This window comes from Miniopterus natalensis, chromosome 2 (genome assembly GCF_054644295.1).
Source record: "Miniopterus natalensis isolate mMinNat1 chromosome 2, mMinNat1.hap1, whole genome shotgun sequence".
NCBI classification, from domain to species: domain Eukaryota; kingdom Metazoa; phylum Chordata; class Mammalia; order Chiroptera; family Miniopteridae; genus Miniopterus; species Miniopterus natalensis.
This window is the reverse complement of record NC_142082.1, coordinates 166,265,435-166,289,485: the sequence shown is the minus strand read 5'-3', so window position 1 is coordinate 166,289,485 and position 24,051 is coordinate 166,265,435. Positions and strand designations below refer to the sequence as shown.

The following is a 24,051-nucleotide window of genomic DNA, read 5'->3' as shown; positions in this document are numbered from 1 at the left end:
GTTGACATGATTACAGATGTCCCAATTTCCCTCCACCCTTTGCCCATCTTCCCCCTGCCCTCAGCACCCCCTTCCCTCTGGCCATCACCACACTGTTGTCTGTTACGTATAAAAGTCCTTTGGCTAATCCCTTTGCCTTCTTTCATCCAGTCCCCTTTTCCTCCCTCCCCTCTGACAGCTGTTGGTCTGTCCCATGTATCCATGCCTCTGTTTCTATTTTGTTCATCGGTTTATTTCATTCATTAGGGTCCACATATAAGTGAGATCATAGGATATTTGTCTTTCTCTGATTGGCTTATTTCACTTAGAATAATAATCTCCAGGTCCACCTATGCTATTGCAAAAGGTAAGATTTTCTTCTATTTTTATGGCCACATAGTACTCCATTGTGTGATAAGGGTTTAATTTCCAAAATATATAATTTGAATTTATACAACTCAACACCAGGTAGATAAACAATCCAATTAAAAAATGGGCAAAGGACCTGAATTGACACTTTTCTTTCTTTTTAAAGGAGAACTATTAATATAAATACATATCCCAAGTCCCTTCTTCGTAATTCAGGGAACATTGTGTTCCCAAATCTTCATCTTATATGGTACTTTAATGAAACAAAGAAATAAAATTTATCACAGGGTTTTAAACAAAATCAGCTTGAAGATAATCGCTATTGTTTAAAAAATTAACTTTTGCTTTTTACAGCTATCCTTATATTTGTTTGTTTATAAAGAAAATGATAGTTCATTTGGATATAACAACCCATGTAACATATATTTATCGTTTCTTAGTTCATTTAACATTTAGAATATAAAGCCAATTAATGTATTTAATTCTCTAAGAAAATGACCTTTATTTGTTGAACACTCTTATTTAATTTAAGCTTGAGCAATATAAAAATATTTTGTCAATAATGATTCATCATCTTATTTGCTTTCCAAGGGAAATGGGGATATTAAAATCTATTTTAATGAAATTCTGAAAATAAGAAAGATCCACACTGTCACATTAATTTAACTAGGGTCCACACAAAATTGAAGTATGTGTGTTTTGATTAGAGAACTGGTTTAAATATAAAATATAATATGATGAGAGACAGGCACTTCTGTGGATGAGGTGTAATGATCTGTATGGTACCAGGTGGGTACTTAAGATATTGGGGGATCAGTTTTAAAGTATATCCTAGTCTAACCACTATGCTGTACACCTGAAACTAATACAAAATCGTATTGAATATAAACCATCATAGAAAAATTTAAAAAAATTTAAAAAACATCTAATATACTTAAGAAACTTGGGAAAATTGAAATCTTATTAATTTAATCATACTTTTATCAATATAAAATATCATAAAATGCTTTTATCTTATCTAAACTATGACTTACATATATACTTGAATAAATTTCTAGAAAATATCCACCAACAAGCTAATTTGAAAAGCCTATTCTAATTGTCAAACTAGTCAGTCAATTAGACTTATTTTTGATAGAAAAATATCACTTCATTTTTAATTTTAATAAACTCACAAGGATATATCCCTATGACAATTATTCCACTTTTGAGTTCTAAGATAAGGTAGAGAGCCTTGCTGGGTCTTTATTTCCTAGATAAATTAAGACTTCCAGTTCAATATTTCTTTCCACACTCCTTTATTCTTTTTTAAAAAACATAATTGCTAAGTGTAATTCAACTATTCTATCCAATTCTTCCTTGTGAAAAATAAAAGTTCCTATCAAAACCACATTGTGATGTGAGTACAAGTCTGTTTTTGTACAGTTTTAGAAAAATGTTGGCACCAATTGTACACAAGAAAAGCTGTAGGGTTAAAAATACAGACTAGTAATTTCTCAATGCAGCTTAAAGGTTGAGAATAGGACACTGAGGTTAATGAATCTTCCCAATCTCCTCAGTCTTCAAGGTATAGAGTACACTTTAACCACTCCTTGAAGCCTCAGTGAGGGGAACAGAAGGGGGAAAGATGCGTAGAAAGGTAAGGCGGGGAGTTTTGTTGTTGCTGCCCAGAGTTCACGGTCTCCTCATTTCCCCAGCCTGCTCTGCCCATCTCTGGTTTCTCCCCTCTACACCCCAGAAATCCCTGCCAGTGGGCTAGAGAGCTCTACCTCTGTTTGGCTGACAGTGAGGGTGGGGTGAAGCCACAAGGGCCAGCACTACAATCTCAGAGTTCTTGACAATCCAATTTGGAATTTACAAATTATTTTTTTGTATACTGAAAAACAAAACAAGTAGTTATAAATAGTACTTCACTTCTACTGTTGGAACATTTTGGTGTACGTTAAACCAGTTAGTGTGTTTGAGCTTAAAAGCTAACCCCCATTTATGACATTTTTTTAATGAGGAAAAAATGCTCTGAATTCCATACAACTTTTTTATACATGACAATTTGAAGAATGGAGACAGAAAGTACTTGATTGAGTCCCAAGGAATGAGTATTTCTTGGCTCTAAAGTCAGCAAGGCAATTGGAAGGGGGAAACTGTCAGGTTGACAAAGCCACCTGCAGGTCCTGTCAATATGCCATGGAAGAAACTCTTGCCGTAAAGCAACATGACTTTGTCAGTCCATTGTGTTTGCTGGCAAATATCATGGAATTGGCCCCCAGGTGAGCCTTTGCTGCCAAAGTACTTAATCTCTTGGCCTAAGGTCTCGAATCTCTTCTGGAAACTGTACTATGGTCCAGAGGTCTGCAAAGCTCTATAAAAGGTGGCTGAAACAAACTTTTCTTTCTCTTAGGTGTACCTGAGGAACTGACTTTTTTTTTTCTTCCTTCTAGAAAGGTGTTAGAAACAGACCAGAGTCAATAGTCACGTATACAAAGCTGGTATTTTAGAATGGCTCTTTAGATATTAAATAATTCAAACTTAAGAACCCAAGGTTCTCACACATCTCTTCTTTCCATCAACAGAAATAAAGTAAGACCTCTGAAGGATTTAAATAACCCCATTACCTGGATGCATCTGGACAGAGTTTTAAAGTTTTGCAGAAGTCAATGGACCTTGTTAACAAGAAGACTGTAGCTTGTGAGGGGAGTTGTCCACATCCTTGTGAAGAGCCAAGGCCTAGTCTTAGGGCTAATGAAATAGAAAGAAAACAAGCGAAGATGTGCCTCTAGCTATGTGGAAGGCGAGGTCCTCTGCAGCTCTCATGGTGGCAACGGAGACTGAGCAGTGGTTGGGATACACGACAGGCCCCTCCCCACCGCTGCTCGTTTGGACTGAAAGAAACTACAATATTTGTGGTCCTGCCTCTTGAGTATTTTGTCTGGTTACACGGAAGCACTTCTACTAAGTTCTCTTAGTAGAAGGAGATGCTGGATTGGTCTCAAGTGTTTCAGGACCCTGTTGTGAGAGTGAGGCTGATGCCCAGGCTGTGCTCCTGGCTGTCACCCTGTCCCATGGGCTCGGCCCCTGGGAGCTGTTTCTCTCTGCCACCTTTCTCACCCAGCTCTTTTCTGGTAGAGGTGCTCCTTGCTGCTTTTAGGTTCAATTTTGAGTCTTCTCCTTCATAACAGGACACATGGTCCTTGGGTTTGTTTGGGTATGCCAAGGGTGAAATGGCAGCTACTTGGGACCCCCAAAATATCACTGCTCTTCCCACAAAGGTGGGTTCCGAAAAGGTTGATTCATCAAAGATGCCACTTCCTTTCCCTCCTGGGGAATCGGTCCTTTTAGGTATGTTCTGAGGTTCTTCAGTTGATCCAAAAATATTAGATGCCATCCTATTAGTCCTGCTTGAAGGAATAGCTTTTTCTGGATTTCTAAAAAGATTGCTCAGTTCTCCTCCTGGGGTCTTGGCCCTGGAGCCGGCCTGGACGCCCTCCCCCTGGTTCTCCTGGCCTTGAAACTTGAGCTGCTGGTCACCTCCTTGCCCCTCTGCTCTATTCTATTGGAACTTTCAGGGACAATGCAAACATTGACAAGAGTTGGAGAAGGGAAGAGGTGGGGTTTTAAATGAAAATTGTAGTTCTTTCCCTCACCCACTGCTACAATAAGTACAGAAAACTCCAAAATGGGTGAAAAGTACCCATTTGTTTAGCAAAAGAACAAATAAATAACTTGGCATCTTTTCTGGGCTAAAGTAACATTTATAAAAGAAAGAAAAGCACCTGGAAAAGGAAGCAATCTGAAATACAATAGGGGAATATTTTAACTGCTCAAAGCAGCACAGCGTAGCGGTTAAGAGAATACTCCACTGTCAAACTGCTTGGGATAGAATTTCAGGTCATTCACTTACTGTGTCATTTTGGGCAAATTACATAAACTTTCCATGCTTCAGCTTCCTCATCGGTAAAGTTGGCTTAATAATAATTCTCCTATCATTGGATTACGTTGATTAACATATGTAGAGCACTTAGAAAGTACCTGGCCTTCAGTGGGTGCTATACAAGTGTCGGTTAGTATTAGGAAAACTGCCTTTCCAGTTATTGCTGATTTTTATCTTAGAAACTTTTCTTTGTGTAGGAGACATTTGTCATACATAATTGATGTGCAAGATCCATGGTTTTGAGCACCAAGTATAACTGACTCAGTCAAGAAATTCCCACACAAAGAGTAAACATGAACATACTAAATCATTCACTGAAGCAAAAATTAATATTAGTAAAATCTTAGATGAGTGGAAATGTTTAATAAAAATTAAGATACATGTCCTATACTTCCTTTGGTAGAATGTTACACATCTATCAAAAGTGGTAAACATGAAGACTTTATCACAACATCAAAAACTTTATTTATTGCAGTATGAAAAAGAAACAACAGACCAAAATCTAAATTCTGACTCTAATAATAGTGTTTAGTAGGAACAGAGAATAATAAAATATGAAAAAGAGCTGACTTTGTAATTGCTGGTAATTCTGATATAATGTTAATTATATAACAAATTTTTAATTTTTTTCCAAAATAAAACTATTTAAAAAACTATGAAAGACATTATTACCTTTGAACATATTTTTGAACGACTGTTATTTCCCAAGAAAAATATATTTACAGAGGGTTGAGCAACTGTGAGTGGGGAGCATGAAAGTGTACTTGCCACCGCAGCATACACTGGGGGAGGTAGAGTTAGAATCATCAGCATATGTACAATAAAGTTAAAGTTCATACTAATACACGAGACATTCGTAGCAAGATTTTTAATAAAAGAACCAGGAATACTGGTTGTGATCTTTTACCTTTCATGATAACTTGCTGGTTTTCTGTATAATTTTTTCTCCTTTTCAGTTTGGCCTGGTAGAGAGCAGGCTGGAAAATTCTGGAGCTTAAAGGACACATGCCCATCTGTTAAGGATTTCGGGCCAGCAATTCTGAGAGTGAAGACAATGACAAAAAAGAACATAGGGATGTGCTCTTTTTTGTTTGATTAGAAAGACTCTTGTTTAATGCCACCATCCTGATTCAGAGATCAGGCCAGAGGGCTTGTCAACTGAATCGTTCAGACTGCAGGAATTTTTTCTTCAGGCACATCATTAAAAACTGCCCTATGGCGAATTAATGTTCTACCCAGCTAATGTTCCTCCTCTGAGTCATCAGTGGCAGGCTTGTCCCAGACAATGACATCTTCCTTGGCTGCACACACCCTCCCCGACGGTGATCCCCAGTCCCTGCCGAGCCCCTTGCTCCCCCCCAGCCCCTGAGAGCCTCCCTGCCCTCAAGGCTGTACTTTTTGTTCCCTGCGCCTGCATTTCTCTTCCCTCCGATGGGCACGTAGCTCGCTAACTTCCTCACCTTAAACCTTTGCTTCTCTATTCACTTTTTAATGAGAAGCAAGTGCCATGTCTCGTGGGCACAATTCTTTAGCCATTTATTCAACAAATAATCACTGGATGCTCGCTATTCCCAGAAATAATTCTCACTGAGAAGGAGCAGGGACCAACATGACAAACAGCTCTGCTTTATATTCCAGCAAGGGGAGCCAGGCAATAAACAACAAATATAGCAAGCAAGTACTTTATACAATATGTCAGGAAATGGCAAGTGTATGAAAAAAAGGCTGAGCAAGGGAAATCAGTAGCGTCACAAGACAGGGAGGGGGTTTGACTGAGGATTTAAATACTGGGGTTAGCAGAACATTTATTTATTGCCCTTTAATTCCTATCAGGATTGTCATCTGATAATTTTCTTTTCTAATTCGTTTTAATTTACATAAACAGATAACATTACTGATTTCCGTATACTAAATTTTTCTTTAATTCCTGCAGGAAAGCATACTTCCTTCTAAAAAATATATATTTTAAAAGCTTTTTAAGGGATTAATAAGTCTATGTTAATGAGATTTGTCTGTAGTTTTGTTTTATGGCTTTAAGTCAGTATTATATAGAAAGAAAAATCATAGTACTAAAAAGATAAAGAAAACATGTTAACAAAAGAGAGTTTTGTTAGTGCCTAACATTTACTAAGGATAGAAATTATGTACAACAATTACTCAAGTATATGTTTATTTTAAAAAGGGGATACAATGGAAAGTAAGATGATAGAATAAATATATTGAAATGTATTGAGTTAAAAAATCATTAAAAAACAAGCATTAATTTAAAATAAAAATAGATTAAGCCTGGCTCAAAACAGAATTAATGACCTAGATAATAAGAAGAACTGAGAACAGGATAGTAATAGTTGAAAGAGATTTGAAAAGGAAATAATTTTGATGGTCAGAGAAAATGATCCAAAATAAATATCACCTGTCTCCCAAAGCATACTAACAAATAGAAAAGGTATTTCTAAGAATAAAGACGTTACACTTTGCTTTTATTTATTTATTTATTTATTTATTTATTTATTTATTTATTTATTTATTTATTTATTACATTTCTCTTTATTGTTGAAAGTATTACAGATGTCCCCCCTTTTTTCCCCATTGACTTCCTCTGCCAACGCTTTCTTTTAAATTAAAAGGTTATCTTTTGGATGTAAAAGAGGAGAGTCTTAGAAAGAGTTAGCAAACTGGGCAAAAGTGATGTTTTCAGTTCTTCGAATAGGTGAAGGGCTTTGCTTAAGACAACATTATAGAAATAAAAAGATAGTAAGATAAAAGCTCCAAAATAGACACACACTTTAAGTTGTTATTTTTTGATTGAGCATTGATAAGAGTTATCATAGAGTACAATTTAAGAAATGCAATTTAAGTAAGTAAGGCTTCTTGAAGCAAAATTTTATTAGGGATGATGCTTACTATGATCTCTCATCTTTACCAACCATTTTTAACATATGTTAAAAGTAAGTAAGTAAGTAAGGTTTCTTGAAGCAAAATTTTATTAGGGATGATGCTTACTATGATCTCTCATCTTTACCAACCATTTTTAACATAATTTATTAACATATGTATTTTGATTCTGATTTGATAAGAAAGATGAACTATTTTAAAGGAACTGTGACAGACCCATGACAATCATGCTAATATAGAATTAACCTTATCTTTCTAGGCTGGTGCCTGGCATAACCACTGCAAAGGCAGGAAGGACTAGATCAGGGCTCCTGCTCTACCTGAAGGGCTGCTGACCTGCTTCATGGGGCTGGATCCCTTTCATAGTGTCAGCCACCCCTCAGTCCTTTCAGTCACCTGCTACTCATGCAGTGACAAAGCAGCGTGGGTGGACCCTAGGGAGGCATCCAGGATATGCATACTAAAACAAACAAACGAACAAACAAAAAAACAACTTGGAAGACAAAAGAGATTGATTCAATATCTTGTGAGATTTTGTTCCTAGCTGAATGTACATTATTCTAGGCTGTTTTTGATCTTGGCTTACTAGCTGAAAGTCAAGTAAGGAAGATTTTAGGAGACTGAGTGCCATGGGGAAAAAAGCCTTTGCAGAAATTGATTTTATTTCTCAGTAATACTGTAGTAATGGACATACGATTTTTCTTAATAAGCAACTTCTTTAGTCACTTAAAAGACATTGGTTATATAGAAAAATTAGAGACTCTGAAGTTTTGTTCAATAGTTACTTTTCTAAAAGAAATCCTGTTCTTGTAACAAAGAATTGAATCATTTACTTCCCGAATGAATGAAGACTAAATTGAGTACTATTTTCAGTTTTTTAAAAAATTACACTTGTTTACATTAGTTTACTTCCTCCTGCATATCCTTTAGAAAAAAGTCAATGACCTTTACAAGTTTCTGAAAGGCCAGATTTATAAAGAACTGAGGAGAGATTTAGAAAGTACTTTTCCCTATTTAAAAGTAACTTCTTTCTCAAGGACAAATTGTAATGTTGTGCTTTCTTTTCTTTTTTTTTACCACAATGGGGCAAAAAATTAAGGACAGCAAGAGACAAAAACCAGTCAAAGGAATCCACAAATCCTTATTTTACCTTCTAAACACAACACCAAACCAACACTTAATATTATGGGCATTGGAATGTCTTTCACCTCTGCCTAAAGATAAAACTTTGTGTTCAAACAACCCTAGGCACAAAATAGCACATTGCTCCCTGATGTCAGGATTTCCAGGAACTCCTGGGTGGCAGACACCACCTGTAGTTGATTTCTCTGTAGAACCTTTGACTGATTTGTTCAAAACAAACAAAAAACTATTGAGCTGAGTAAGAAAAACTGTCACTCTATCACTCGACAGAGTAAAAAAAAGAAAAATCCTTAGGAATTTATCAAATATTTTACAGTTGCCACCACAATGCCAAGTTATATTCTATTTTTCAAATCCAGATTCTAGAGTTTGAACTGAAGATCTCTTTTTCAGTTGGCCTCTCAATATAGTTATACTCAATTTTTTTTAGGCACCACTACAAATCTTCCTAAACTTTAGGTGCAGGATAAATATGACTGTGTTTAGACACTAGACTCTCCAGGAAAAATTCAATTATCAGGGATTTTTAAACATCACTGTTTCATAATGAGCTTCAGGGATTATATGAGGCCCTAGAAAATGTATGCACTTACAAGAAAGTGAGGATATAAATCTTTATGTTTAAAGAGTCTGAAGCTTTGATTAGATTATCAGGGGTTCTGTGAGCCTTGTGCGCCTGATCTAATTACTTGATTGCATATGATTTAATCCCTCCATTTGCATTGATTCAATTTGCTGCTCTTAAAAAGTGCATCCTCCTGGTGGAAGTCTCTCTTTTTCGATTTCAGAAATGGAGTGCTTGCCACCCAAGAGCAGAAAACTATTGTCAAGTTTGTGTAATTCTTTTAGGGCAAACAAGCATCCATGAGATGCCGAGAGAAAATTCCCATTTGACGGTGACAGTGCTAGTAACTCCGTGCGCAGGGCCTGTGTTAGGTGGAAGACTTGTTGCAGGAAGAAGGTATTAGTGGCTTGAATGACCTCACTACCTAATATGTGTGTGAGCTCTAGAAAATTACATACAACCGTAAATGAACTTGTGAGGATTATGGTAATATAAGGATGAAGCACGAGTTCACTGCTGCCGTATTGGATTTGTCACAAACCCAATATTGGACACTATCACAGAGGGAAAACTATAGACTCTAAAACTCTCTCCAACTTAACTGTAGTGGCCTGTGACCTAATTGCCTGTGAATATTCCAACTAAAATCTATTGGATGAAACTTAAATCTGAGCAACATTATTTAGCAAAAAAAGAGTCTCACACAAATGGCAGATTTAATCATCTACCATGCCAAAATCTGAATGGCAACCTTATGCTCAAAAATCTTATCAAAGTGAAAATCTCCTGAATTTTACTTTCCAGAATCATTGAGCGTTCCTTTGAACATACTCCAACGAGATTATCTCCCCTAAAGGTTTGCTTTTCACAACATTGTTCTTCTCTTTAGAATTTGTGGTTTTTATTGTTTTACCTGTTGCCTTTAGTATTATTAATATTTTCTGATTGACTTTTTCAAAACTTTTCTAATCTGGTTAAGTGAAAAAAATCAAGGCTGAACACAAGCCTATATCTTCTAATTTTGTTCCTGCTTCTTTGTTCTCCATTCCACCCCACTGGTGCCATAACTCTAATCCATAAAGTGGGGCTTTAGTGCATGTTGATTAAGAGAAATATTCTTTGGTGAAATGTACTTTCCTAGGAGGCTCCAGTCTTCGGTATTTTTCTCTCTATTATCAGGTAAACCTGTCCTTGCCAATTTATTCCTGGTAAAGCTTTTACAAAACTATGAAATCCAAGAAAATGTTCAAATGTTATTGGAGATGCCAGCAAACAAGACAAAGGAATGGCAGGAAGGATTGATGGCCCTGAAGCTACTTCATCAGGTTTAGTTGCCTCTACAAGAGGTTTTATAAGATAAATGGGGTCAGGTAAAGGGGTCTAGATGGGATGTGAGAGATAATTCATTTTGTTCTTGGTTTCTTGTATTTGCTCCAACCTATTTCAGGTTCCTAGCCACTATCAATTAAATTATTCATGCATACATTTACCCTTTTATGTATATAGTCCTGTATGCATGGGTCTTGATCTGAAATACCACTGAGTGAAGAAAAACTGATGTTTGCTATTTTCCCCTCAGGGCTTGTTACTCACGAAGAGTCAAACTTGAAGCTGGAGAGTCAAGAGGTAAAAACATCTTTGCATTCTGAGAGTGACCAGGACAGTGTGTGAGTTGAGAACAGACAAGATACTAAGGAAACCCCGCCACCGTTCTAGAAAAGAGGTATGGCCGACAGCAATTTGTGAGCCAGATTCATCCCTCAGATGCACATCCATCTTTATGTCAGAGGAGGCCTCCTTGAAAAACTTTTCCTCAACTTGGTAACCCTAAGGAGTAAAAGGCAGTGGTTTGTAAGACTTGAAATTTCCCAAAGTTCTACTGATCTGGAGAGCACACCAACATGACAATTTTTCAGTGATTTAAAAATGGACAATGAAATAATACAATGTTCTAAGTTTTAAATTAAGTAGGATTGATAATATAATTAAGTGTATTTTAATGAAGGTGTTCCTGCTCCACAAAATGGATTTTTCAAAATGTTGCACCATGTAATGGAAGAAGTGAAGAGCTATGTGAGTGCTCAGTCTGCCCTAGTCACTGAATAATTCTCATTTCCTAGTACTTTTGTTTGTTTCTTTGCAATGCTTATTTGGTTTGAGCAGCAGCTGTGGCCTTAGGTTCATACAAACAGTGAAACCCATGAGCCACAAATGCTTCACCCTGCCCAAGTTTACTTTCTTTGTGAAAATATGCAGGACAGGCAAAACAACTTTTCAGGAACAGCAGCGCAAAGGTTTTTCAGAATGACATTCTGACATCCCCAAATCATGTAGCAATTAGGACACTAGTGGTGACAAGGTCAGGGTAGACAGGGTTGAGTCGCCTCAGACCCCTTCAGCTCAGGTCAGACATCAGTTCTGAGTACTTTAAGTTTTTATGTTTTGTTAGTCACGTCACCTTTCCTGATAGCCATCCCAGGCATGTGTGGCTGGCCCTCTGCTCTGGTGTTCATGTCTCATCACAACGAGTTACCCTTTACTCAATAAACTTGCCAGTGAGTACTGGGAACCCCGACCAGATTCTCATTTATCTTAGATCTGATGTGCTCATGCATTATTTGAGTTGGCGTGTCAAGGAGAATTTAAGCGAAGACCAAATCCTCAGGCATCCCTGAGGCTGGAGGAAAGGTCAGTGCTTCTCTGCTCGCTGCTTCTCCTCAGCCTTCTGTGTCTTTCTCTCTTCTCTACACGCACGCTCTCTCCTAGTATTGGGATGGAAAGTCTTCTTACAAATCTTAACTTTAGCCCATTGAATTGTTCTGTAGGATACTATTAGAGTGCAGAACAAACTCTTTTGGCCAATTAGGAAAATGTTTCTTTTTACACTTTGTTTCTAAAATATGTATTTTATCCAAACTTCCAGCTTCCCAGAAATACACAGGGCTGTACAATTAATTTGAACTTTTTTCCCCCCATTTTTTCCAGGAAAAACTTGTTTCAAATATCCTTCATTTTCTGAAATAAGCACTGCTTTTAGATCAGCCAACTGAAAATATTTGTGAATTTTCTTTCACTAACTTCTGATTGGTGCATTCCGAATACATTTACTTTTCCTTTCAAATACTGGAACATTATAAATATACGTTAATGTTTTCTACATTGACCCTCTGTTTACTTGTCACCAGCACAGTTAGAAGTCTAAGAGTAAAATCTAAGTTTGAGAATTGCCTTTTTAACAGGAACTTTAATTTGATTGGTGAAGAAACCAATGAATGTAAATTGTTGATATAGGTTGTATTAAAAGATGTCTAAATATTAAATTACACTTGTATTTTGTAAACAAAACTTGTTTTTTTGCTGTATTCCTAGATTATATTTGATAGCATTTTATTTAGAACATCTTATCTATAGTCAATTGAATTGATGTCAGTTTTTGTTTGTGGAATCCTACCTCTCGTTTTTTGGCATTATAAAATGAAGTGGAGGTGCTAGGATAGTTGAGATCTTATTGGAAGTCTCCAACTCTCTAAACTATTCACTGTATTTCCCATTTTAGGACTTTTGAGAGCAAATGGCCCCTCTTAATCATCTGAGGATAACAGGCACCAGCCAGCCAGTCCCGGGCAACTGAGATTGTTTCCCACTCAGAGAGTTTTTGTGGCTTTGATAGGCATAACGGATGTACTCTTTCTAGTCATAATGTTTTCAGGCTCTCTATTTTTACAGTTTTGTGAGGGGGTTAATTGTTAATATTTATTCTGGAAGAATTTGCTTTTAGGTTTTGCTGCTTTTTTAGTTAGCTCTTCCGTTTTATTTATTTTTACTTTGATCTTTATTAATTCACTCAAGTTTCTTTCAGTTAGCTTTTTGTAATATTATTTTTGATTTCGCAAAGCAAGTCAGAGACATTTGTAGTATTTCTTTGGTGATCATATTTGAAGTCATGCATTTTCCTCAGAGTACTACTTTCCTTCTGCCCACGTGGTTATGGTATGAAGGGTCTTTAATTCTTATTTCTCTTCAAATTGTAATCTCAGTTGTATTAACCCTATAGTATATCCGCAAGTCATTTTTAAGATAAAAGGAAATAAGATATATGTCCAAGTCTGTGAATATATTGCAATAGTGCCATTAATAAATAGGGTGTGTGTTTATTTCCACTAAATATTTATATATATAATGTACAAACACATTTTATATCCACATAACTTTATCTACCATGAAAAATGATTGAAGAGTATTAGGCAATCCATGCTCTTAAATAAGTAGGTAATACATACTTGTGAAAAGTAAAAATAAAAGATAAAAAAAATAAATTATGTTTCCAGTTTTAATGAAAAACTATTCTCAGCTCCCAAGTCGCTTTTGGAGTAGAGCATCTGCCCTATGTCCTTTCCACCTTTCGTGCTTCACTTTCCTTAAAGTAGGGCTCCTTGGGTGCTGGTTACCAGTTTTTAACATTGGGGAAACAGAGAATGTCTGGAAAGAACACTAACCATTTTGCAACCTTTGACTCTCCGGACTTTACATAACATTCAGCGTTAGGCAATGTTTTTTCTTAGACAGAGGCTAAAGGCCTTAGGGATCATCTGCCAGGAGCTTACTATGAGTCACGAAACAAATGAGGGTGTGTTCTTCCCTCTGCAGGACTTTTCTTATGGAGAATTCCACCCGCAGCCTTGGCAGGCGGGCATGTGTCACGCAGCAGACGGGAGCCGCACCCGCGGCCTTCTCCCTCCAGGCCTCTGTGTGAGAGGCCCGGGGGGCGTGTGCCTGTGGCAGGGCACCGTCGGGCCAGCGCGCTCACGGTCCTCTCTTCTACATTACTGATTCTGAAAAGATGTGTTCATAAACTTGTTTTGTGTTTGATATCAAAGTTGTCACAGCAAGTTATAAACATTTTCAGAATCTTTCACCAGCAGAGGCAGACTGTTCAGTAAGAGTGTGGCTGGGAACGAATGCACTTTGTTGGGTAAGGTTTGTGATAAATGAAACTAGTCCCTTTGCATATAAAAAAAAGTTATTACTTTTGTTGTAGCCCAAAGGAAGTTAGATTTACTCACCCTTTTATTTTTTTATTTTATTTATTCATTTATTTTTTTAATTTAATTTTTGTTTAAAATATTACAGATGTCCCTTTTTCTCCCCAATGACCCGTTCCACTCCGTCCCTTCCCCCTCCCCAGTCCCTCGCCCCACCATTGTCCGTGTCCTTGGGTTGTGCATATATGCATGTAAATTCTTTGGTTACTCTCTCCCCCTGCACCCACCCGCCCTCCTCCATCCCTCTGACATTCATCAGTCTCATCTATGCTTCCATGTCACTGAATCTATTGTGTTCATCAGTTTATTAAGTTCTTTAGATTCCACATATAAGCGAGATCATGTGATGTTTGTCTTTCGCTGCCTGGCTTATTTCACTTAGCATAATTTTCTCCAGGTCCATCCATACTGTCCCAAAGGGTACGAGATTCTTCTTCTTTACAGCTGCATAGTATTCCATGGTGTAAATGTCTCACAGCTTTTTATCCACTCATCCACTGATGGGCACTTGGGCTGTTTCCAGATCTTAGCTGTTGTAAACTGTGCCGCTACGAACATACGGGTGCATGTATTCTTTCTGATGAATGTTTCAGGATTCTTAGGTTACATTCCTAGGAGTGGAATCACTGGGTCAAACGGCAGCTTCATTTCTAATTTTTTGAGGAACCTCCATACTGTTTTCCATAGTGGCTGCCCCAGTCTGCATTCCCACCAGCAGTGCACCAGGGCTCCCCTGTCTCCACACCCTCGCCAGCACATGTTGCTTGTTGATTTGTTGATGGAGCCATTCTGACAGGTGTGAAGTGATACCTCATTGTGGTTTTAATTTGCATCTCTCTGATGATTAGGGAGGTTGAGCATTTTCTCATGTGTCTCTGGGCCATCCGTATGTCCTCTTTGGAGAAGTGTCTATTCAGGTCCTTTGCCCATTTCTTAATTGGGTTGTTTGTCTTCCTCTTGCTGAATGCTATGAGTTCTTTGTACGCTTTGGAAATTAGCCCCTTATCAGATTCATCCTTGGCAAATATGTTTTCCCAGACCGTGGGGTTCCTTTGTGTTTTGAGGCTGTTTTCTATTGCTGTGCAGAAGCTTTTTAGTTTGATGTAGTCCCATATGTTTATTTTTTCCTTTGTTTCTCTTGCCCTAGGAGATGTATCAGTGAAAAGTCCACTACATGGGATGTCTGTGACTTTACTGCCTATGTTTTCTTCCAGGATTTTTATGGTTTTGTGACTTACATTTAAGTCTTTTATCCATTTTGAGTTTATTTTTGTGTATGGTGAAAGTTGGTGGTCTAGTTTCATTCTTTTGCATGTATCTGTCCAATTTTCCCAGCACCACTTATTGAAGAGACTGTCCTTACTCCACTGGATGCTCTTGCCTCCTTTGTCAAATATTAACTGACCATAATGGCGTGGGTCTGTTTCTGGGGTCTCTGTACTGTTGCATTGATCTATATGCCTGTTGTTTCACCCTGTCTTTTAAACATTAGTATATTAAGAAATAAGTTTGTATCTAGAATGTTTCTTCCTTTCTTTGCAAGGCATTAAGGCATTTACAGAAAAGTGGCAAAGTGCTGGAGCCTCGCAGCCAGTGTTTGGATCCGTGGTAGAAAGAGGAGAGAGAGAGAGAGAGAGAGACCCTATTGGTATTGTCTTCAAAATACACTTAGAATCTGATTAATTGTTACCATCCTCTCTGCTACAACCCTGGTCCAAGCCAAGCCACCATTATTTTCCACCTGGATTATTACAATGGCCTCTACCAGGTCTCCTTGCTTTTACTCTGCACCCCTACAGCCCATTCTCAACACAGAAGCCAGGCGATCATTTTTAAACACAATCAGATAGGTCACTCCGCCATGCAAAACACTTCAGTTCTTTCAAAGATATTTTGATCTCAGTTCCTGTTACCTGGCATACTCATTGTGACACCAAGAAAATTTTCAAATGTAAACATTAAATCCCAGACTCTCTGTGCCTTGAGATGCAGCAAGTAGTTGACTCTGCAAAGTCTCCTTGCTTGCTTATAATTTGAGGAACAATTTTATTATGTGAACAGACTAATACTGAATACATATCAAGTAAAATGAGGACTCAGAAATGATTACTTACGCTCGGAAAAAGAAAGAAAAGATTTCCCATCAAGAGAAAGTATTTACCATAGAGTAAATTCCCTTCCTTTTTCTTGACCCTTTAGTACAAAATGTACTAGAAGAGTCACATTTTTCTTTGAGCGGAATCCTTGAATAGCTACAGAGCTGGGGTGTTTTTATTTTATAGATGTCCCCCGTTACTTCCCCCATCGACCCCCTCCACCCTGCTCCCACCCCAGGTCTTCACAGCACTATTGTCCGTGTCCTTAGGCTGTGCACATATGCATATAAATTCTTTGCTTAATCTCTCCCCCTCCCCTTCTCTCTGAGATTCTTCAGTCTGTTCCATGCTTCCATGTCTCTGGATCTATTTTCTTTGCCAGTTTACTTTGTTCAAGCCTGGGGTGTTTTTAAAAAAATATGAATAATGATGTTTTATCTACACATGTGATGTGCCATGTTTTGGTAAAACAGGAGAACTGAAATGGTATGAAGAAATTCTTAACACAGTAAAATAAACTTTTGTAGCATCAGACATGGATAGACCTTAACAGTTCATCTATGATAAGCCATTTATTCAGGGTCAGCTATAATTTAGGTATTATTATAAGGGAGGCTACAAAAATAAATAAGTCTAAACACTATATTTTAAAGTTGTTGAATATTGATAGAATCTAGGACCCTCTGTTTCCAAATTTCTTCACTCCAAAATTGGAAAATATACCTAAGGGTTTTTCTTGTCAGCAGCAGTAGCTTAGCAGAATCAGAAGCCTGTGTTAAAGTTAATGGAGAAATTATTTTCATTTCCATCCCTGTTTCCTCTGGTTTCTTCCTGTTCCCTCTTCTCAATACTAAGTCACTGCATTCATAGTAGTGTTACATTAAGCAAAGGATAGGCTTTGAGCATTGCTTTTCAGTAATTAGTGATAAGCTCAGAAAAAAAAAAAATTTTTAAATAAAATGCCCTTGGATTACCTTCTCAACCATGAACATCAATTCAGTAAGCCCATCCGTTAATTTGTGACTCTAAGCAACACCCCCTCATTCTTTGATGGCCTTTTACTAAAAAGACTATGTTTTTGTTGTGTTTTGGTCGTTACATTTACTTTCTTGAACTCACACAAAGTTCTCTTCAATTTTGTCTCTTTCTCTACTCCTCATCAACCCTGACTTTCTCTCTCTTTCTCTGGATGTCGGGTATTCCATGTTTTCTGTATGTCATAATGTCTGAAAACTTGAATTCAGAATTGACAACAATGAAGCAAATCGTTTGCTATCAAATGAAGTCCTGTGTTTTCTAGGATGAAAACTATGAATGAAGTACTGGAAGAAAAAAAAGTTATGGACTCAAATGTGAAATCACAGCATTTAATGATTAATAAAGAAATAAGATCTGAGAAGTCATAGCAGGCTGCAGACTATACATGGCTTTCTTTCAGGTTTGACTCAGAAGAATGTTTGTTCAAAGCAAATAGCTTTCCATCTAGGATTTAAAAACATATGTATATATACATAAATATATAGATATACAAACATACCTGTATACACATACATCCACAGGTAACATATGAATGAATATGTATAAATATATGTACATACATATATAATGACCAATCTGTCAACTTATGAAACAAAATGAGTGTTTTTTTAAATGAAAAAGCACACAAGTAGTTGTATATTCTTTCAAGTTATTTTGAAGAAAGTAATAAAATCTTAATGATTATCAGAATATTCACCTAGTGCACATAACTATACAAACCTCGAAAAACACCAGACTTCTCTTTGTTTCATTCATTGCTTTCTCTTTAGGTTTTCACTTTCTTACCAGATGCGTTTTCAATGGTTTTTGATACATACAATTTCCTTACCTTTTCCTGTGCTTTGTTTTGTCTCATGGGCACTGAAGCACTGTCGACATTGTAATAAACAATGGCATACTCATCTAGAAAATGAAGGAAAAACTTATCCTTATTAGAGCTCCAATTTTCTATAATCAGACATGTCAGACAATTGTAGATATATTAGGTCTAATCTTTTCAGTAATTTTGCAATAGTCAATCACTTCTCTGTTTTCTAAATCCAAAAATATCTTATTAAAGTTTAAGGCACTTGCCCTAGCCAGGTGGCTCAGTTGGTTGGAGCATTGTCCCTCACACCAAAAGGTTGTGGGTTCCATTCCCAGTGAGGGCACATACCTAGTCTGTGGGTTAGATCCCCGGGGGGGCATGTACAGGAGGCAACCCATAGATGTTTTTCTCGTACATCATTGTTTCTCTTTCCCCGCCCCCCCCCAAAAAAAAGTCCGTAAAAACATATCTTCCTGTGAGGATTGGAAAAAAAGTTTAAGGCACTTGATGAAGTATATTCTATTAGTAAATGACAGAGCCAGAATTCAAATACTTCTTGACAAACTTTGTGTGACATTTAACAAGGAACTAATAACACTAACAATCCAGAGAAATTTTTTATGTTCTCTACAACATCTTAGTAATTGGTTTGGAACCTAATCTATCAACATTTTTCTATAACATTTCAGAATATTGCCCATTCCCCTTCTTAAATTGAAGTTCATAGAGGTAGCATGAAATGGTAAGTCTTGCCATTAACAGCAACAAAAAAGACCTGATACTTAGCATAATTTATATTTCAAGTTAAAAGGATGCTCTTGCACATTATAGCTGAAGGAGCCTAGGTTTGAAAAACTCTAGTAACTGGAAATTGGTGCAGTCAGAATACATATCATGAAGTAAAAAAAAAAATTTTTTTTAATCAATATATAAAGTAAAATCACTTATAGTACAGTTTTTGTAGACTGAAGGTGATTTTGGAAAATTTGGTAGCTCAGGGAATCTTAGATTTAGATACCAAGTTCAATAGCTTTAGGGTGTGTTTGTGGCTTGCTTACCTGTTTCATAATAATCATAGACCATGACTGGGGCTGGCTGAATGTTGGACACAAAGTTACTTTGCTCAACAGAGAAGGTGAAACTCTTTGCTGTACCAGAAACCTACAAAGACACAAATTACAAATACATCAGGGCAGATCTGGAAACAAAATCATGGAGAAATCTATCACCTAAAGTTCATGATCTACCCAATTAAATAGATCCAGCATATCAATATCTTACATAATTTTACATAATGATTTAATCTTAAATATTTAGTTAGGTAACATTAAATTCTATAAAAATTTAAGTTCCATTGCTTATACTGAGGTGCAAGAAATTTAATTGAAAGCAGTAATGTAGGCATTCATGTGAATGGTAATGATGTACACATAGAAAGAAAAGACTCTAAAACTCATGCCTCCTTTGCTGTAGTTCAAGACAAACTATAAAAGAATTATACATCTACCCTGTGGCCAGACTATATTAGATGTCATGAGGAAAGAAAAACAGGGAAATTATGTTTCTAAACTTGAGAATTATCTAGTCAGGTAGTCAAGGCATACATGAAATAACATTAGAGTTAACAAGGAGAAGCTGATCACTGGGATAGAAGACCACTGATAATCTTTAACGTCCCATATTTTTTGAGAAACTCCTGTCATGTATATCTATAAGAAATAAACTTATCCAATTACCCTCAGAAGAAAAAAAAAAAACCATGGAAGAAAAAAATTATTGCTCAACTTACATTTTCCAAGTAGAAAAGAACATGGTCATTCTTGATTTCAGACTTCATCACTTGGCCATTGTTTTCAAGCTTCGAAGAAATTAGCAGGGAAGGATTGGGGATAAATATTAAAAAATACTATTCTAGTATTAAATACTTCATAATTTTTATTTAACCAATTTGTCAGGAAACTATCTTATGGAATGTTCCCTTGTGCCATGATGTTTTCATAAGCACAAGTGGGAACTAAATTATAGCCCTGGAGGGTGTGGCTCAGTGGTTAAAACATCAGCCCATGCACTGAAGGGTCACTGGTTCGATTCCCTGTCAAGGGCATGTACCTGGGTTGCAGGGTCAATCCTCAGCTCCAGTCAGGGTGCACACAGGAGGCAAACAGTCAATGTGTCTCTCTCACATCCATGTTTCTCCCTTTCTCTCCCTCTCTCTCTATCTCCCGCCCTCCCCCTCCCTCCCTTCCACTCTCTAAAAACCAATAGAAAAAATGTCCTCAGGCCCAGTCAGTGTGGCTCGGTGGTTGAACATCAACCCAGAAGCCAATAGGTCCCCGGTTGGATTCCCGGTCAGGGCACATGCCTGTTTCCAGCTCAATGCCCAGTAGGGGGCGTGCAGGAGGCAGCTGGTGGATGATGTTTCTCTCTCTCTATTCCTCTTCCTTCCTCTCTCTCTAAAAATCAATAAAAACATATTTTTTTAAAAAAATGTCCTTAGGTGAGGATTAACCAAAAGACAAACAAACAAAACAACAAATGAAAAAGAAATAGCCTATAAATTATGAAAAATAATGCCTGCTAATTACTATGAATTAAGAACACGACTCCTCCAGTTACAGCAAAAATAAAAATGTGAACTATTGAATCAGTTTATTTAAATGAAGAATTCCATAGCTTGGTTTTGCTAACCAGTTATTTCATCTCTACACTATTCCTTTTTCTGTGCTGAAAGATTGGGCTTCTATTATTTACCTCCTCAATGGATGACATGACTGGAGTAAATCCTGATAGCATTTTTACATCAACAAGGACCATATTGGAAATATTGTGCATTCCAATGTGTCTGAAATTTAAAAACAAAACACTAGTTAAACATCAGTTTAGCAAAGTGACTTATGGTGAGGTTGTGGGTACATACATACTAATTAGCCGTATGTCTGGAGGAAAGGCATAGCTGAAAACACCTAAAGAAAGTAATTCTTAAACATTTTAGAATAGGCGTAACTAGAATGATAATGGATGAGATGATACAAAGCAATGTAAGTTAGAGTAAATAATGAATTATCTGAACCTGGAATCTCCCCAAACCCCGCCTTTAAGATTACCTGAAGTCTCAAAGTCAGAACTTACAAACAAAGCTTGAAAATTGATTTTACATATACCTATGGTAGCCTTAGATTTGCACAAAACTTAAAGGAAATCTTTGTTAAAAAAGTGGGATGTTGGTAGAATCATAAGGTAGACGTATCCCTCAGAGATCTTCTAGGCTGTGTCCTTAATACTGGATAGGATAGTTGAGACATGAAGTTAAGAGTTCTACAATGTATTTGGTTCTTATTAACTCTGGTGTTCATGATACTATCATTTAGAAATCCTAAGAAAATTCACCAAACTAATTTTTCTTAGTGTTTCTTTGCATATCAACAAAGGTTAAAACTCTTTGGCATCTATATTTTTACTTAATTATTTTGCTTTTCTACTCTGAAAAATAAAAAACTAAAATTTTACTCTGTATAGTTATAAAATAAGCATTTGTAGATTTTCTCCTCTAGGCCCACATGTGCTTGTTTTTAGGTGGAAAATAGTATCTCTATTGCCCAAAACTGACAGTACTTCCATACAAAAAAAATGGAAACAATGCTGGAGTATCAGTGTGGCAGAAGCTTACAAATTTTACTTGCATACATCTAAATTATGTTTGCATAATTCTAGCTCTGATTTAGTTTAAGATGTACTAAATTGTGGTATCTATACAGAAAGCCATAAAGTGACTATGCTATAGAAATTACACACCTACAAGTAAACTCATCATGGTTACCATCATTCATATTTTGTTATTTTGCTACATATATATACCTATATATGTGTGTATAAGTATATGTGTATATATATTCACATGTGCACACACAAACATACATACACACACATATATTACTCTCTTTCTAACCTGGGAGTTGATATTAAAATGGACACTTACTTGGTGGTTACTGTCAGGTCAAAATTACTCTGGAATCTATCTGAACAGTTTTTCTTTACCATTTCCAAGGAAAGGAAAAATCCAGATTCATTCTTAGGTAGTAGCACATTATACCTAAGGGTAGCCTAGAAAACATAGCAAACCATTTAAAAAAATCCATCCATTTATTCTGTAGTAAAAACTAAAGGACTTATTGTTTCTCTTATCTTCATTATTAATGTACTTTATTTTATAATTCTACTTATCAGGGACTAAGGCTAAATGTAATTGTTTAGTTTTCAGAATACACAAGACCTTTAGCAACATAATTTAATGAAAGTATCAGAATACTTTTTAATAGTGACATTCCTCAAGAAACTTCCCAGTTACCCAGTTATTCTTCAGAGTAAATAACTCTTTATAAAATAACTTGCATTTTTGGTTATTAAATAGAGCTTATCAATGAGAAAATGAGTAGAAATAATCACAGAATTATGCAAAACGGTAGAATAACACTTCATATATAACTGAACAGAGAGCCCGACTTTTTCACTGGCAAACATTCACCTCTCTCTCGGGCAGATTTCCATTACCTGAATAAATGCGTAACCTTGCCCTTCCACATCGACTGTATAATCTCCATATGCTTTTGTTAGTTCTGAACATTGGACCAGTAAGCGGTTGTCATTGTTAACCTGGAAAGTCTCACTGGAATTTTTGCTGCTAAAGGTGACATTGTTTTGACCATTAGAGAATGTTAGCTTCATGTAACGGGTTATGGCAAGAAGGCAGACGTCATTGTCCTGCAAGAAGAGTACAAGCAACAATACAAGCTCTGTTATGCTGCAATATATTTAACTGTGAACTTTAAATCAGTCCATAGACACATTCCTAAAACAGGTCAATAGAACAACAAGAAACAATATCCTAAATAATAGGAAAATACATTTGCTTGTGTTAGTTGTTGCCATTTAAATTAATTTTCTTCAACAAATCTTAATCAGATTTTATTTTTCTAAAGGATTATATGAAGTATAATCTCTGCTTTTGAAAGCAGTGCCAAATCTTTTCTGAAAAATTAAGGTGTTATATAATTAAGCTGCTTTGGACAATGCTTACATTCAACTATCTCCACACAGAGAAGTCAGCATCTGGAAAGGCTATTAGGAGATCCACTAACATGGTTTTACTTAGAAGCTAAGACTGAAAGAAAGTGAAGAGGGAAGTGAAGACTTTCCCCTTTGGAAATAAAATTGCATTTCTTTGAATTTAAATTTTTTTCCTGTTAAGGAAAGACATTACATCATTGTTTTTCATAACTATTTCTTCTGTTATTTGTTCATTCCATCTGCTTTACCCAATGTGCATACCACAGAAATAAAGAAAAATACTCCTTGGTTGACATGTATTTTGACCATACATATCTAACATATCAGAAAGACTCTGGTGTTTATGACAACAATCTCTTCTAGACTTACATTCTATTTTTACTATGTAAATGGAGATATAAATCAGGCATAAGTTTCTTGAAAAGGAGCCTCATTTTATTCATCTGTATATAGAGAATTCCTAGTACAGTCCCCGATACACAAGAAGTGACTAATAAATAATTGTTGACTGAATATAACAGGATTTGTAACAGCAAATATCCTTTATCTTTGAAGGTATTTTCTATGATTATCTTTGCTGTCTAGATTATTGTAGAATAGTGTCTTTTGCATGAAACATATAGTTATTAATATCAGACCCACACCAATCACCTGGATGGAAGAGAAGCGCCCATGGGAATTCATTTGTTGTGCGAGCCACTGCACAATCTTACTAGCATAGTGGAGGTCAGGAGCGTTTTGAGAAATGACAGCCAACAGCACATAGCAAGTTTTCTCAGTCTCAGCAGAAACTGCCCGAGGAATAAAGGATGGGGATGCCTTTGTCCCAGGTTTCTTAGCTTTTTCCCAATAGATCACATTATCTGAGAAAAAGAAAGAATTTTCACACAGTCCCTGTGAAGAGAACTGATTACACATAAGAACGATGCAAGTTCCATTCTTGGCCTCTGTTATGGACTGAATTTTATTCCTCAAAATTCATATGTTCAAGTCCTACTCTCCATAACCTCAGAATGTGACTGTATTTTGAGATAGGGCCTTCAAAGAGGTGATTAAGTTAAAACAAAGCCATTAGGATGTGCCCTAATCCAATATAATTAGTGTCCTTATCAGAAGAGGACATT

General features: G+C 36.5%; 1 protein-coding gene across 1 annotated transcript in view; it reads right to left on the bottom strand.

The window, feature by feature from the left end:
• Positions 1 to 3,343: 3,343 nt before the first annotated feature.
• Positions 3,344 to 24,051, bottom strand: part of LOC107543990 (ovostatin homolog 2-like) — a 57,249-nt gene continuing 36,541 nt past the window's right edge. Inside the window, exons 29-36 of the mRNA XM_016221727.2 lie at positions 23,579 to 23,790; positions 22,412 to 22,621; positions 21,840 to 21,964; positions 20,615 to 20,705; positions 19,653 to 19,721; positions 18,922 to 19,024; positions 17,885 to 17,958; positions 3,344 to 3,895 (exon numbers count right to left, since the gene is read on the bottom strand). Of these exons, the coding sequence (XP_016077213.2) occupies positions 3,344 to 3,895; positions 17,885 to 17,958; positions 18,922 to 19,024; positions 19,653 to 19,721; positions 20,615 to 20,705; positions 21,840 to 21,964; positions 22,412 to 22,621; positions 23,579 to 23,790 (1,436 nt within the window). The remainder of the gene's footprint in view (positions 3,896 to 17,884; positions 17,959 to 18,921; positions 19,025 to 19,652; positions 19,722 to 20,614; positions 20,706 to 21,839; positions 21,965 to 22,411; positions 22,622 to 23,578; positions 23,791 to 24,051) is intronic.